Genomic DNA, 16,555 nt, shown 5'->3' on the forward strand with positions numbered 1-16,555 from the left:
TATTGATTAAATCTAGTCAGATAGCTCCAATTTTCTTACTGACATTTTCTTTTCCTCATTCCCCATCGGTGAACTTAAAATTTATTCATTAAATATAATTTTCAAATATGTTAATTCCTGTTGAGTTACGTTTTTTAAATTTTTTGAAGAAAGCTTTTGTTAGGGACAACCTTTGTCTACGTAGAGAAGTTTCTTCAAGAATATATTCTTTGGTATGAGAAATCTTGGAATAATTTTTAGTCTGGGGTTTCTCATTTCTTCTCTCCTTCCATTATTGTTCTAGTTCTCTTTATAAAAGTACATTTAATTCATTCTCTTTATCGTAATAAAATAATAAAAAATCTTGTAAAGTTGATCACAATGGTTCTAAATCAGCCAGCTAATGGGATTTAAATTAATGAAAAAGTAAAAGAAAGAACAATGCTCGATGATTTCCCACTTTGGCATATAAAGTAAGAGTGTATTTCTCTAATAATATGTGCTTAAGTTATACGTACTGATATTGCATATTAAGTTACTTACCGTAACCGTAAATTATCAAAGATGTTCAGTAGACTCTAGGCATAATACATAAATAGGCCCTCAAATTTAGTCTGTAAAGTAACATATTTTAATTATGTAAAATAATTACAACTCGGTGAAAATCATAAATTGAAAAATATTGACATACTTATGAATCCATGAGCATATAATTTTGTAATCATAGATAGAAGTAGATTTTTTTTGGTATTTATAATTTTTAATTTTACTCATAATATTTCATGTAACAATAGTTTGTGCTAGCTAAATGTTGTGGAAGAAAAGAATTAGTTTCATTAAATGAACGCCAAGAATCAATTTAGTTCTTCAATATAGTTTATGCTTAAAAATATTAATTCTAAGTTAAAATTGCAATTTATAGTACTTTTTGTAATTTTAATATCTAAATTTTAATTTTAAAATATTAAGTTGATCTAATTCAATTTAGCTTTATAATTTAGTCAAATTAATTCCAGGAAGATGAAAAATGTCACATAGATTAATACGGGGGCAAGAGTAATTAGTAAGATCTAGTTAATCTCCAGTTCAAAACGATAATGCGGCTCTATAATTTTAATATCTAAATTTTAATTTTAAAATATTAAGTTGATCTAATTCAATTTAGCTTTATGATTTAGTCAAATTAATTCCGGGAAGATGAAAAATGTCACATAAATTAATACGGGGGCAAGAGTAATTAGTAAGATCTAGTAAATCTCCAGTTCAAAACAATAATGTGGCTCCATAATTGCCTATATTTTGCAAATATGTATAATAACAAACAATGTAAAAGGTAATTTAATAATCCTTTCAGTTCATATTATATGGTATTGGGCTAGAAATTAAGAAGCATTTAACTACTATATCTTAATTAAATAGTACCTACTTAATATGATCTTTTGGTTATGTAAAAATTCACTTATCTAAATAACGAAAAATTTGGTATAAAGAAAAAGAAAAGATTCACAAAAAGTTACTGCACTAAAATTCAATATCCACCAATTATATAGGCCCACATAAAAATTGATTTAAGATAAAGAATGAGTCAAAAAAAAAATGAGGATATTCTAGGAAAAGAAGAAACAAAGCCATGTCTAGCAACACTATAGGGTTAAAATTCTTGTGAGAACTACAGATTGCATCCTCCCTTATATATAGTTACAATTTTTTGGTTATGTAAAAATTCATTTATCTAAATAATGGAAATTTTTGTATCAAAAACTATTAGTACCTTCTCAATTATATATAAAAAAAAATATTCGAATTAAATATAAAAGCTAAGAATACCATATAATATGAACCGAAGGAAGTAAAGAGCAAGAAAAGATTCACAAAAAGTTATTACAATTCAATATACACCAATTACATATCTTATGTAACACATAAAAATTTACTTAAGATAAAGAATGAGTCAGTTTAAAATTGATAATAGGCAAGGAAAAGACAAAACAAAGCCATGGATAGCAACACCATTGGATTAAAATCCTTGAGGACTATAAAAGTTTGGGATCCTCCCTTATATATAGTAGCAAAATATACACCAATTATATATGCCCACATAAAAATTGACTTAAGATAAAGAATGAATCCAAAAAATAATAATAGGCAAGAAAAAGACAAAACAAAGCCATGTGTAGGAACACCATAGGATTAAAAATTTTGTAAGGATTACAAAAATTTGGGATCCTCTCTTATATATAATAGTAAAATGTTAATTATATTTATGACGTAAACTTTTTCACATTATTGGTATATATTTAAAATGAGACTTCATAGAATTTGATCATTTTAGACAAATAAAATACAAAACAATGAGCTATTTCAAAAAGGGAAATAATCCATAAATACAGTCCACACATCTAGTTTGCAGCCGTTGCAGGTCACCGATAATATATTTGTTCTATAGTTTGCAACCGTTGCAGCTCACCGGTAATATATTTGTTCTGTATAGCTATATCTAAACATTACATATACTCTTTATATAAAATGTATATGCTTTGTATAATTATGTATAATTGCACGAAACCAACACAAATTATAGTTTATAGATATGTATATGTCATCTCACTTTATGAATACAACAACATATACTCTCTGTATGACCTATAAGTCACAAATTTAAATTGTGTGCGTAATCTATCACTAATTCTTGTGTTCGAAACGAGGAAATGGTCTCTTATGACCACTTAAGCCGGGCTAATTATCTTCAAAATTGGAGGGAAAATGTCCCAAATACTTTAAAAAATAAATAAATTATTTCTTTCTACCCATATATTTCCTCTTTTTTTCTCTTTGGCCCCATCATCATTTGTGTTAAAAACTTTTTTTTTTTTTTGCTTCTTTTTGTTGTATTGATGATTTTTGCAAATTGGTAATGTACTAGATTAATTGCGTGTTGTACTACTGCTTGGGGTGTTGTTCTTTGAAAATTTTCCATTTTTACTTAATTTTCAATTGAATTATGTGTTTCTGTAGGGACCCTTGTCATTTTTCGTGTTAAATTGTTGTTTTTATTTTTTATATGGATGATATTTGCATAGAGAAAATTACACTGTATGTTCATTGGGGCAACAATGCTACCAAAATTGTCCCATTTTTTTAGTTCTTACAAAAAATGACCCAAACTTTTCTCTCTCTTGCACGCTCTCTCTCTCTCTCTCTGTGTGTATATATATGTTTGTATATGTTGGTATAAGTGTCTGTATATGTTTGTATATTTTGGGCTATTTTTCTTAATGTAAGTTTTGGGCTATTTTTTGTGCAATGTAAATGACCAACTTGTATATTTCTGAAATTTTCTCATTTGCATATTGGCGATGTACATGATTAATTGCGTGTTGTGCAACTGGTGGGGTGTTGTTTTATAGTCATGATTAAATGTTACCTATACAAGGGGTTGACCTATTTGGGGAGTCAAAAAGAGTTTTTTCTTTGACTATGATTTTCTCCGTCTCTTTTCATATATTGTGAATTATTAATTATGCAGACCTATAGTACTTTTTTATGTAGTTTTCAAATATGTAAATTTTATTATAATATACTCGAAAAATCTATGTTTGAAATTGAGTCAAATAAAGAGCCGTTTGACTTTCCAAATAGGTCAACCCTCATATAAATTGGGACGGAGGGTGTAGCATTTTTTGGGACATGTTCTTTGAAACTTTCCATTTTTCCTGGATTTTCAATTGAATTATGTCCTTACTTGTGGGATCACCATCTAAAATGTTTGTTTTTGTTGTTTCAATTGAATTATGTGCTTAAATGCTGCTTCTGCCAGTACTATTTTTGCCCTCCTTTTTGTTATATCCATGATATTTGTGTATTGGCAATGTAGAAGATTAATTATGTGTTGCATAGCTGGTGGGCTGTTGTTTTATTGTATTCCTATAGCATTTTTTCGGGCTATGGTATTTTTAGATTTTCCACTTTTCCTTGATTTCCAATTATATTGTGTGCTTAAATGCTGTTTCTGCAAGGATCCGTTTCATCTTTTGTGTTAAAGTTTGTTTCTTTCTTTTTTGTTATATGGATGATATTTGGATATGGGCAATGTACAAGATGAATTGCGTGTTGTGTAGTTGGTGGGTAGTGGCGGAGCCAGGATTTTCACTAAGGGGGTTCAAAATATGAAGAACTAAACATACGAATAAGCTATATATATACATAACAAATAATTTTAACCTTGTATATATAGTGTAATTTTCTGCCGAAGAGGGTTTTGCTCGCACTTGGCTCCGCCCTTGCTGGTGGGATGTTGTTTTATATTTATGTATTGCTATAACATTTTTGGGCAATGTTATCTTAGATTTTCCATTTTTCCTCTATTTTCAATTGAATTATGTGCTTCTTTGCTTTTTCTGTATGGACCATTTTGACTTTTTGTCCTAGAAGCTGTTCCTTTTCTGTCAATACGTATGAGAAATTCAAGCGGCAATGTACAAGATTAATTGTGTGTTGTACAGCTGGTTGGGGTGTTGTTTTATACTACTGTATTGTTATAGCATTTTTTTGGGCTATGGTATTTGAGTTTTTCCATTTTTCCTCGATTTTCAATTGAATTATGTGCTTCTTTGCTGTTTCTGTAAGGACCATTTTGAGTTATGGTGGAATGTGATGGAGGAAGGGTGATACGATTGCATCCTGTGGTGCCAAATTGAAATTGAAAAAAAAAGTTTGGCTGTCATTTAGCTCCAAAATTCTGCTTCCTGTTTATAGAGCCTTGTCTACACTTCTCTTTTGTTTTTCGATGTATGGACTAATTTTGAATAGATCAGCATCAAATAGATCATGATATTTTGAAGAGGAAGAAGAAATGCATACTTTTTTGGCACTACTTCTGGGGAAATTATTAAACTCTAAGAATGCTTTGGCACTTATTTCTTCAAGAGATAATTCTGAATATCTAAAAGCTAGATCACTCATATTGCAGCAATTACCAAGAAAGACATCCATCTGAGTTCTTAGTCCTGCAGAGTGCAGATAAGCCTCTAGAAACCAAACTTTCACCATGCCCAACACTAGTAAAACAGCCTCCACTCTCTTCAGCCTTTAAGCCACGCCTCAAGTTGACAGAAGCATATAGTGTATTCAAGGCGGAGGTATAACCATCTAAAATTTTTGCCACAGAAACTGCAGAGGCCTGATTAACAAGTGTGTGATTGCTCATTCGGCGTCCCACACCATCACCGGCGTCATACTTTTGAACTTCATCCTCATTTTCATCTAGACTTCAACATGTAAAATGATTGACGAATTTGTAAAGAAGGAACACTATGCAACCAAAATGCCCAATGGATTTAAGTAGATTTCCCAAGGCAAGTGTGCTTGAAGTCCGTGTCCACAAACTTGGGATATGATGGAAGGATCTATCAGCTGAATCAAAACAAAATAACGCAGATAGTTTTTGAATAGATGATGCAACTTTCTTGTCCCAAGAAAAAGTTCAAACTTGAGAATTAAAGAAAACAATAAAAATTCAAAGAACGTGACCCAACAAACCCTGTCCCAGCAATACACAAGTATTAAGCAGTTTCATAGGTTGTATGTTATGTGCTCAAACTGGTAAATTGCCACTCCCATTTTCTCATTTAATTAACAAGAAAAGGTGAATTGAATTAGAAAGCAGCAAACTATGTAAAAGTCACACTTAGCCACTAAAGTTTAAACTGTTGCAATTAAAACATGTATTAATTACAGCCATTGCAACTTTAGAACTTAGGAGTTAGGAAGATCCAATCTGTAAGAGGAAACAAAGTTTACCGTTCTGTTTAGTGCCATATTAGTTATTGTAACAAATTCCCAACGTCCCCTTAGGTTTGGCTTTAAAAGTAATTGAAATAATAACAGATGTAGCAAACAATAATCTTGTAAGTGAATTTGAATCTCCATTTCTCAATTAACCTTGCAAATTAAGTCCTTGCAAGTTGAAACAAACTGTTTTTAATAGGTGAAATATGCTCAGCAGCCAAGCAACAAAAAGCCCTGTACATCAGTCACAGACCTAGGACGTATGAGGAAAGCGAGCGCCCTAGACAGCAAAAAGTAGCACAAAACTAGGCTATAAAAGTAACTCTTTTAAGGTACTCTTCATAAACTGAATCACATTTCACATTTTTTAATTGCTTGATTGAAAAGTTTGGATTTTGGAGCAGTCAATCCTACTGCAAAATATAAAGCATGGAGCGGAAGCTAGTCACCCACCTCTCTTTCTTACCGTCCCTTATTAGTAGTAGACATCCTTTCTTTCTTGCCTTTCGTCTAGAGCAAATTTGACACATACTTTACTTAAATTTTATCACAATGTTTTTGAGTTCTTTGTAGCATTATATAGAAGCAGTTCATTTAGTTACTGTTCTACTTTTTGGCATTCTTAAAATTGGATTCATAATTCGGTTTTGCACATCAACTGTATGTGTTTGATCTGGTACTTTGCTGTTTCATAAAGATTTAGATTGTGCACATTAGCAAGTCACACATGGTATTTGATTATCACCTTGATGTAAATGCTTCATGGATTACATGATGGATATTTCTTTTCTTTCTGTATCTGAGGAGGAAAGCAGCTAGTTATTAGTAGATATAACAAAACAGATGCATGGGAAGGAGACATGTCCATATACTTAACTGAGGCTAGAGTGAAAGTGAACCTATTTTCACATTTTGTGAAAACACCTAATTGATGTTACCACCTGGAATTGCTACCGAAATATCTAAAATGGATAGTATGATTCTTCTAAGAGATGTTTGTAAGTAGGAAAGAAAATTTTGGCATTCTTAATGGAACTTATGTAACTTTAGGTATTACACTGCAACTTTTGATATAGTCTGAATGCTATAGTCACTAATTTTTGTTATTACAATAATATGTGTAGTCCTAAGTGTTTCTTCTTTAGCCATTGTGGAAAAAGTTACATTTTGGGTGCAAGGTGTTGGATTTTATGGATCTGAACTTTTTGTTTAAGAGATTAACTAAGGTGTCTCTTGTGCTTATTATTGGTAGTGCTTGGATTTTTGTGGCTAGGTGGCTAATCCAGCTCATTGTGCTCTCCTGAAGTTCCTGCTTCTACGTTCATGCGAACCCTACTGTGGATTTATTAGATCGTGGATTTTGGAAGGTAGCATTACTGATCCTTTTAAAGAGTTCATCGTGGAAAATGTGAAAGAGCAACCTGATCATGAGCCGGGTAACATTGGAATCTCTAATGACTTCCCATTAGCAAGTGTTAGGGTAATGCTGTCTGTCAATGCCTAGAATTTGGAGTTCTAATCTCTTTTCAATGCTAATATGCTTATTATGTATACTTTGGAGTCATGTTTTTTCTGCGACTCAATATCTCAGGTGAGAGAGGGAGTTTTACCTTCATTTTTGGAGGAGTGTTTGCTTCCCCTTTTCCGAGCAGGTTACTTTGGAGTCATGTCAACAGCTTCAAATAATAATGAAGTTACTTGAGTTCTGTAATACTTTTGGACCATTTAATGGTATTCATGAAGAGTTCCTTCCTGGAATCCATGGATTTTCAAGTGAATTCCCAAGCTTCAGATCTTCCTTGTTATTTGAGAAAGGAGCTATTGAGACAATGGTAGTTTCAAGAAACAGTTATTACCAAAGGATGCTGGAGAAAATTGACAACGTTTTCACTAAATCAGAATTCAGATTTCGGGAGGTAATTTCATTTCAGAGGCCACAGTTTCAAATTTTTCTTGCTTATAGAGTTTTTGCTGTCATCCTGTATCTACAGCTGTAGAACCATGAAATATGTTTCCTGTCTTCCTGTTTCTGCAGCTGTTGGTTCCATGAAATAATTTTCCAGGATAACTAGGATATGTTGTATAAATGCTAATTGCTTGTGCTGTTTGTCTATTAGGGTCGTTTGGTTCAAACAAGGTTATCCTGGGATCGTAACTAGGATTATCTGGGATAGATAATCCCATGATTTTTGTTTGTGGTATAAAATTTATCCTGGTTTTAGCTGATACTCTCAATCAAACACATGATATATTTAATCCCAAATTTTATACCGGGATAATCCACTTAATCCCTCCAACCAAAGAGCCCCTTAGAAACTATGATCTTTATGTGATTGTTTATCCTGTTAAAGATTTTCTAATTTCAAAGTCCTGCTTCCATGGATGGAAAAAAGTGAACATTAGAGATCCAGTAAAAGGTCTTGACAAACCTCAGCATAAGTGTTACATCTCCTTTTTCCTCACGTATCTTTTTCTAATGTAGTGTTACATCTCCTTTTTCCTCACGTATCTTTTTCTAATGTAATAATAGGTGAGAAATGAATTAGATGACAACAAGATTTGTCTTTGGTGGTAAGAACCAATGTCTCATATGTATTTCTGTCCTTTATCTAGCGTATTCTTAGTTTTAAATATCTCACTTCTTCTCCTATATTTGTCTTTTAATGTCAAGAAAATATATGAATTTGATTACACTTTCCTGAAGTTAACTTTTAGAGGTGCCATTGCTGCGTCTGTAGAGTACTGAATAAGAGTTTGATACATATGCCTTGTTGAACAAAATCCTTTGATATTTTTATGATGCATCAAGTAATCTGGACAATTAGAACAACTTTTTTCACAGTAATGCTCGTTTCTCACCTTCTATTACGTTATAGAAGTAAAACAAGGTTAATCTTTTATTCCCCCTTTTAACCTTTTCATGTGTTACATAAGATTTCTATTTCCCAGATATCTCTGCAAGGCATGCAACTTAGATATGCAAACCATACCAGGAATTTGGACTTTCCTGTGGTGCTTTCAACTAGTGACAATTTGGATGAATATTCAATTGATACCGGAGACCAAACTTTGTAAGTGTGCGCGTTTATATGCTTCATTGCATGTCCCATGTGCTTGTCATTTTTTCCTCCATGCAAAACTGTCTGCAATCTGATTTTTTGGTTATTGTTTATCTACTATGTATCCATCATTTTTCTCTACAGCTTTTGTGCTGTGACTATAGGGAGCAAAAATTGCATGATTTGAAATATGGAATTCTGAAGAAATAAATAAATAATATACTCTTCAACAATTTAAGCTTTTAGGTGAGATTTTTATACTCCCTTAATCATTTTTCAGGAGTCAAACTTTGACCAACATTTAAGATTGTATATCTTTTTCACCGTTATGGATATGAGAATTGTAACTTATACTCCCTCCGCATCAAAATGAGCGTCCACTTAGCTTTTTTTTTCTTGGGTAAAAAACCTATTTAATTAGGGGCAGTTTATTCGAATTACTTTTTTTTTTCTAGGAGTTAGTATTTTCTTAAGGGGTGTGCAAATGGCTAACTGAACACTCTTTTTTATCCGGAGGGAGTAGTGCTTTTGGTGTAGTTTTTGAATATATAAGTTGTAATTTTAAAACATTGAATTAATCTAATCTAATTTAGCTCCAAAAATTAGTCCAATAGACTCTCAAAAGCGAAACATGACAACTAATACGGGACAGAGAGAGTATGAATTCTCAATATTTCATTTCAACCCATTAGCTGGTATGGATGTAGGGTGGAGTTAGGAGAGGATATCTTGACGTGCTCAATATTGTGAGAATTTATCAAAAATTGATTAGCTTTACTGTCCTTTATCTAGCGTATCCACCATAATCGTCAGTCGATGAAAATATAATGCAAAATGGGGTCCAATGGATATGGATGCTCCTCCAAATGATGACGATGAGCATCCTGCTGTTGTTGGGCAGGATACTGGATCACATGCCAGCCACAGCTATCCTGATGGAACTAGCTTTTATCATGGGAAAACATTTGATAACAAGCAAGAGTTAATGGTTGCACTGAAGCTAGCTTGGGTGAGGAAGCCTTTCAGTTTTTAAACGACTAGGAGTTGTACAAAATTATATAGGGTGGATTGCATATCTCCTAATTGTGACCGGATGTTGCAGGCAATGAGAAATGATAGCACGGATAGGTTTCGTATCTCCAAGTACGTCAGTGAGCACAATTGCGGGGTTGAACATCTTACGGACAGTCATCAACATGCATGCCTCGGCGGTTGTCATTGCCTCATTCGTGATAAATCAGCTTGTTGATGGAAGGGCCATTGTCGCAGGAGATTGAGAGGATGGTTAGGAAGGACTTGCATTGTAATGTGATTTTTCTATTGTGTTCACTGTCCTAAACTGCAACACATCTTCCTGATGCTCATGCAGGTATTATCTTCTCACAATTTCTTATTTTACTGAATGTTATGCCTAAAGAATGTCTTGTTTAGCCTGCATCATGGCGTGATAGTTAGTCGTCAAATACAAATATATCTCTTCATTGATCATATTTTCCCTTTAATACGTAGATAGACACTTAAACTTAGCCTCTACTGTAAGTTGAAAACTCCAACTTACAAAATGATAATTTAGACACCTTAACTCGTCTCCACTGTGTCAGTTGAACACTCCAACTTACAAAATGATTATCTAGACACCTCCAAAATTTATGTGCCACGTCAGCATCCAGTGTCCATGTGACACAGTTGGGACGAGTTGAGGTGTCTAGATGTGCATTCTCAAAGTTGGAGTGTTTAATTGCCAGTTGAGGCCAAGTTAAGGTGTCTATTTATGTATTATGCCAATAATCTATCTGCTTGATCTTGGATTTACTCTTTTCGTAGGACATGAATTCAGTTTGTTTTGCTTTCTTGTTAATAATAAGCACACAATAGACATACAGTAGTATAAGTCTTATTTTATAAGTATGGATTTTTTCAAATTCGAAACTAATGTTTCATGTACACAATTTCAGCAATGCAACGAGAAAAAGGGAGTAGCAGTCAGTGAGGTCTTCATTCACACACATGAGCTGGGAGAAATACAAATATCACAACTTTTAGTTTTAATCACTGGATGAAACGCTTCATTCTTCAGCTTTGTAATTGTTAGACTTCATCATATTGCTAATATATAGGCCAACTCCAAGAACCAAAAGAGCAATCAGAGTCATGTTCATCACTTTTCTGGCATTTTCAGCTTCTCCGCCGGAGCAGTTGCAGTTCCTATCATTGCATTATTTTCAAGTTTACTCTCATAACTCGGTCTATTAGTACCGGTTTTCTCAGCAGGTGTTTGTTCGGGGAGACCTTTAGCTTCTTTTGTGTTTGGTTCTTCTTTTTCTGGCTTGTCAGCATTAGTCTGCTGCTTAGGCACTTTTTCTCTTGGTGTTGGTGTTGGTGATGGTGTTGGAGTTTTTTCGCCTTTTGCTTGTTCTTCGTCTTTCTTTTGAGGTTGTGGCTTGTCTGCTGGTTTTTTGGGCTGTTGAGCATTGGCGGTTGCCGGTTCCTGATCCTTTTTCTCTGATGAAGTTATCAGTTTTGGTTGTTTAACATAAAGAATGCCATTTTCAAACTTTGCACTGATTTTCGTTTTGTCGCAATTTTCTGAAACAGGGAAGTCTTTCTGGAACCTAAGCGATTTGTTCTGCCCAACAACTGGCCTTTGTCCACTAATCTTCAGAATTCCTGTTCTGGTCAGTTGAACCCTCACTTGTTCCTTTTTGAAACCTGTAGAATGTCAATGTGTTTTGTACAACAAATTATCAAACATGAAAATGAATGTAACAAAGGGCCATAAAATAAGCTACTCTGAAATGTCGCATTCTTCAAAATGTCTTCAAAATTTGTCTGATCCTCCAAAAGTTGTGTCAAATCCTCCAAAAGTTGTGCGTTTTTGGAGGATCCGAAACGGGTGCAGCAACATATTTGGAGGGTCCAAGAAACATAGCAACATGTGACATTTCCATCCTATTATGACACCTGATCTTGTATGGGGTTCCCATGAAAATAATGACATCGTGCTGAGGACACAAAGTCTATGTTAACTCTTCAAAAATGTTCCAGCACCTGTGTCAAATCCTCCAAAAATAGTGCATTTTTTTAGGATCCAACATGGGTGCGGTAACATTTGTGAAAAGTTAGGGCGACATAGCATAAAGTATCTGTGTTCCTTCTTCTTTTTTTTTCGAAATATTACACAAAGAAAAGACTATATAATTCTCATTTCTTTAGAATCTAATTTTAGAGAGTTAACACTATTATTTTCATATCCTAAAGTCATATAAACTTTCCCACTGGGTGAAATCCAAGCATAAGTTACAACCTATGTTGCTCGTACTATTCAAAAATGTCGATAATTAATACATGTCGAATCCTCCAAAAGTAGAGCATTTTTTGAGGATGCAACACAAGTACCACGACATGTTTTAGAAAGTTCGAGCAACAAAGCTCACAACGACAGGAAACTATCAAGGAAATGGATCTCAAGTATGACTCGACCTCAAAAGCTAACTCACGAGGCGAAAATCGCTCAAAACACGATATAAGGAGACGACAACCCATTCCCTCGAACGAAGAAACAGTAAAAGAAGATTACCTGTGAGATGAAGGAGAAGAGTGTCAGAGTCTTGTTCTTGCACCAACTCTGTAGTTGGCACAAAATCTTCATAAACCTGAGTTGCTCCAGCAGCTGCAGCTCCCTTTGAGTTCATTGTTTTCTCTGTTTCTTTTGCTAATATGGGAATTTGTAATCTCTTGTTTTAAGCTTTGTTCTTGTTTTTTGAGTTGTTGGTACAGAAGAGATTGAAATTTTTGGTTATATATATACAATTAAACATATAAGAATTTTGTGAGAGACTTTTCTTGAGATGCTTAAGGCTGTTTTCTTTCAATTTAGATATTCCTTAACTCATTCTCATGCCTTCCTTTTGTCTATAAACTTCTTGCTTGTTGGTTAGCTTAGAGTTTTCTTCTTGAATAGGTAACCAAAATTTTTGAGAAATTAATTAATATATACAATTAAACAATAATAGAAGATTTGAAATTAACCCACATGTCTTAATTATTTAACTAGTGATTTAAGTATAGTCTTTTTATAATTGCGCTTTTGGTCCTCGATTATTGGTAAATTATTGTTTGGTCCTTATAATATTTAAGGAAGCACATCTAACTTTTTATAAAGCAAGTATGTGATATTTAGACTATTTTTAAAATCATATTGCCTTGAAATATGGAATAATAGTAAAATATTTACATAACACGTCGATAATTGAATGGCTTAGCACTTCATAAGTCGTTAAATTTGTGAAGATTTACAATTAGAGGGATAAAAAATGCCCATATCAATTCATTAAAGAATAAGTGTGCTTAAGCAAAAATCATAAGGACCAAAATTAGAATTTATTGATATTTGATGGACTAAAAGTGTTAATTCCTTTTTATTTAAAAATAAAATAAAATAATAATATGTCTTTGTAGTTTAAGGAGTTCTTTGTCATGTAATCGAACATTTGTTATGATCAAAGATATATTATTTATCAAAAGTATTGATTAAATCTAGTTAGATAGCTCTAAGTTTCTGACTGGTATTTTCTTTTCCTCATACCCCATTGGTGAACTTAAAATTTATTTATTAAATTTGATTTTCAAATATTTTAATTACTTATTGAGTTTGTTTTTTAAATATTTTAAAAAAGCTTTTGTTAGGGACAACCTTTGTCTACGTAGAAAAGTTTCTTCAAGAATATATTCTTTGGTATGAGAAATTTTGGAATAATTTTTACTTTAGCGTTTCTCATTTCTTCTCTCCTTTCATTATTTTCCTAGTTCTCATTTATAAAAGTATATTTTATTCATTCTCTTTATCGTAATAAAATAATATAAAATCTTGTAAAGTTGATCATGATGGTTCTAAATCAGCCAGCTAATGGGGTTTTAATTAATGAAAATAAAAATAAAAATAAAAAGATAGAACACTGCCCAATGAGTTCCCACTTTGGCATATAATCAAAAATAAAATGTTTTTTTTTTTTGCTTCTCAATCCAGTATTCGATATCTGCTCGAGGATCGACTAATTTGTATTCACGTTAGAAAAATCTAATTTTAAAAGTAAAGTGTTTTTAATCAAAGACGATTCAATTCTCATTGCTTAAATCCGAAATGTATGATTAAGTACATTTCTTATCAAAGGCGATTTCATTTTCATGATTCGAACTTGAGACTCCAATTAAGGATTGAGAGATATTTAAACTTAAACTAATCGTATTTTTTTATTTATACATATGACCCTCGTTTTTGGATTTTTTTTTAAATTAAACATGTTTCCCTTGAGAGACTCAGGAGTCTGCTTCCTTGTAAAATTCACGACAATGTTTATTCTTTTGGTGATATTTTGAGACCTAAGATTAGATAAATCTAATCTGATTTCAAACTGAAGTTTGAGACGAGACTATATCTAAATTGATCATTTTTTTATTATGGTTAAATTTAAAAATTTCACCTCCATTTTAAATTTGGCAAATCTACAAACCATGCCTCGAAATTTAATATAAAAGAATATAATATTTAAAATAAAAATATGAATAATTACATCATAAGATTTCAAACAAACTAAAAAATACAAACAATGAGCTATTTTGAAACGATGACATTAAGGAGGATGTATCCACATGACAACTTTACCAAAACCACACAAAGTAATTGAGATACAAAGTTATGGCAAATTGTCACCAAGATTTCATGACAAATTATCATGTCAATTTCTCACCAAGATTGCATGATAAATTGCCTTATCAAGGATATAATATTATATTGATATTCTCTTGCAATTTCTCACCAAAGCCTTGGGGAATTCTCCTGTAAATAGGCACAATGTTTGTAGAAAAAAGGAACCCATCTTTCATTCTAGTTTGTTTTTTTTTTGTTTATTTTAATTTCTTTTTATTTTTTATTTCTATTATTTTAATTTCTTTTTCTTTTTACTTTTTAATTATTTCTATTTTTTAAAAAATTTTTTTATATATTATTTATTTTTCTTTTCCTTTCTTCTGGAGTAAGTTTACTTCTTGTGGTTATGTAATTGATGAAGTATTTTTTTTTATTCATTAGTATAAACATCTTTATTATATTATTTCTATTTTTGAAACTACACCTCTTAATATTGGAAAGAATACACCAAGTATTTGATATTAATTATATCTTTATTGGATAATTATATCTCTTTACAAAAATCCTTATTTCTTAATTTATTTCTTATTTGGGAGAAGAGAATGATTTATACAAGTTTATATTTAAATGATCTTTATCTAATTTAGTCCTAATTCTGCGTTGAAATTAACTCATGTAATTTATGGATTAAAATGATATTTATCTTTTTTCTTTTGGATTTAAATTTACGGTTATATTTTCAATTTTAAGTTATTTGATTTAATTGATGTTGTTTATTTTTTTACTTAATTTGATGGATTTTTTCATTGATTTAGCAAACATTTGAATAATGTTATGTTCATTGGTTTATCAACTAAGATAATTTTTTTTCAAACATCCTTTAATCCATGACGTTACACAAAAAAGAGGTGTTATTTTTAATTATTATAATTAATTAAAATTAAATAGTATTAAATTAATATATATATATATATATATCAATTATTTTTACAATATTATTAGAAATAAGCAATATATTTAAACATTAATTAATATATTTTCAATAATAAATTTTTTATTTTATTATAACTAATTTAATATTGCATTTAAAATATCCCAATATCTTTTAAATCCAAAAATATTTCTTATTTTGTTATTAAATATTAAGACTTTGAACAACTCTTTTATAATCAATTTGATCCTCTCAAATTAACAAAAATAATATAAACTAACCTGTGTAATTACACTTATGCAGGTGACTAAATAGGACGATATCTTAAACTTTACTATAATTTGATAATTACGTTATGATAAACAAACATTGGTCTCGTCAGCAAATATACAAACCATGCCTCGAAATTTAGCTAACAGAATATCACAATCTAAAAAATATCCATTACAATAAGATTTCAAACAAACAAGTTATACAAAAAATGAGCTATTTTGAAACTATGACATTAATAAAAATTTAGAAAATAAGTATGTGTAAAGCTTGTAACTTGTGCTCTTCTTTTGTTTGATACTCCCTCCGCTTCGTAATAAGTGTCCAATTAGTCTTTTTATTTTGATTCAAATTAAGTGCTCAGTTACATAATCAAGAAGAAATTAATTATTTTCTTTTAAATTTATCCCTATTTAGATAATGAGCTTTTATGTAATCAATAAACTATATTAATTATGTGGTATTTAATTAACAATAGTTTAGTCAGAAAACTTAATTTTTTTTCTAAAAGTTAGTATTATTTTAAGGGGTGTGAGACAAAGTGAAAACTTATTTTGAACAGGAGGGAGTAGAACACAATTAAATCTAATTCACATGGTTGACATAAATCATGAGTATGTAAGTTGTCATTATTATTGTGCAAACATCTATGTTCTATGAATTATTCTTCTTTTCCTATCAAGAAGTATACCTCTAGGTCTGTCAGGAATGTATTTTTTCGTTCTATGGTGAGATGTATTTCCATTGTTATTGAGGCATGCGAATGTGATTCGTATTTGCTAGCTTAATACTCCCTCCGGATCAAAAAGAGTATCCATTTAGCCTCTTTTTTTTTAGTCAAAAAGAGTGTCTACTTATCAAATCAAAAAAGAATTAATATTA

General features: G+C 31.4%; 2 protein-coding genes across 2 annotated transcripts; one reads left to right on the forward strand and one right to left on the reverse strand.

Annotated features, from left to right (window-relative positions):
- The first annotated feature begins 7,012 nt into the window (after nucleotides 1-7,012).
- On the forward strand, nucleotides 7,013-9,053 carry LOC132062954 (uncharacterized). Its single transcript, XM_059455412.1, has 3 exons — nucleotides 7,013-7,246; nucleotides 7,358-7,682; nucleotides 8,716-9,053. The coding sequence occupies exons 2-3, from the start codon at nucleotides 7,455-7,457 to the stop codon at nucleotides 8,839-8,841; spliced, it is 354 nt and encodes a 117-aa protein (XP_059311395.1). The 5' UTR covers nucleotides 7,013-7,246; nucleotides 7,358-7,454; the 3' UTR covers nucleotides 8,842-9,053.
- A 1,655-nt stretch (nucleotides 9,054-10,708) lies between these two features.
- Nucleotides 10,709-12,603, reverse strand: LOC132065570 (protein RESTRICTED TEV MOVEMENT 2-like). The gene is made up of 2 exons (XM_059459013.1): nucleotides 12,403-12,603; nucleotides 10,709-11,534 (listed from the first exon to the last, which is right to left on the reverse strand). The coding sequence occupies exons 1-2, from the start codon at nucleotides 12,515-12,517 to the stop codon at nucleotides 10,984-10,986; spliced, it is 666 nt and encodes a 221-aa protein (XP_059314996.1). The 5' UTR covers nucleotides 12,518-12,603; the 3' UTR covers nucleotides 10,709-10,983.
- Nucleotides 12,604-16,555: the final 3,952 nt, after the last annotated feature.

This window comes from Lycium ferocissimum, chromosome 7, assembly GCF_029784015.1.
Source record: "Lycium ferocissimum isolate CSIRO_LF1 chromosome 7, AGI_CSIRO_Lferr_CH_V1, whole genome shotgun sequence".
NCBI classification, from domain to species: domain Eukaryota; kingdom Viridiplantae; phylum Streptophyta; class Magnoliopsida; order Solanales; family Solanaceae; genus Lycium; species Lycium ferocissimum.

What these genes read in the sequence shown, in the direction of transcription:
- LOC132065570 (XM_059459013.1), bottom strand. Translation starts at nt 12,517, where the DNA reads ATGAACTCAAAGGGAGCTGCAGCTGCTGGAGCAACTCAGGTTTATGAA. An exon ending in TCTTCTCCTTCATCTCACAG is followed by an intron (nt 11,535 to 12,402) that starts GTAATCTTCTTT and finishes GACATTCTACAG; the next exon opens with GTTTCAAAAAGGAACAAGTG.
- LOC132062954 (XM_059455412.1), top strand. Translation starts at nt 7,455, where the DNA reads ATGAAGTTACTTGAGTTCTGTAATACTTTTGGACCATTTAATGGTATT. An exon ending in CAGAATTCAGATTTCGGGAG is followed by an intron (nt 7,683 to 8,715) that starts GTAATTTCATTT and finishes TCTATTTCCCAG; the next exon opens with ATATCTCTGCAAGGCATGCA.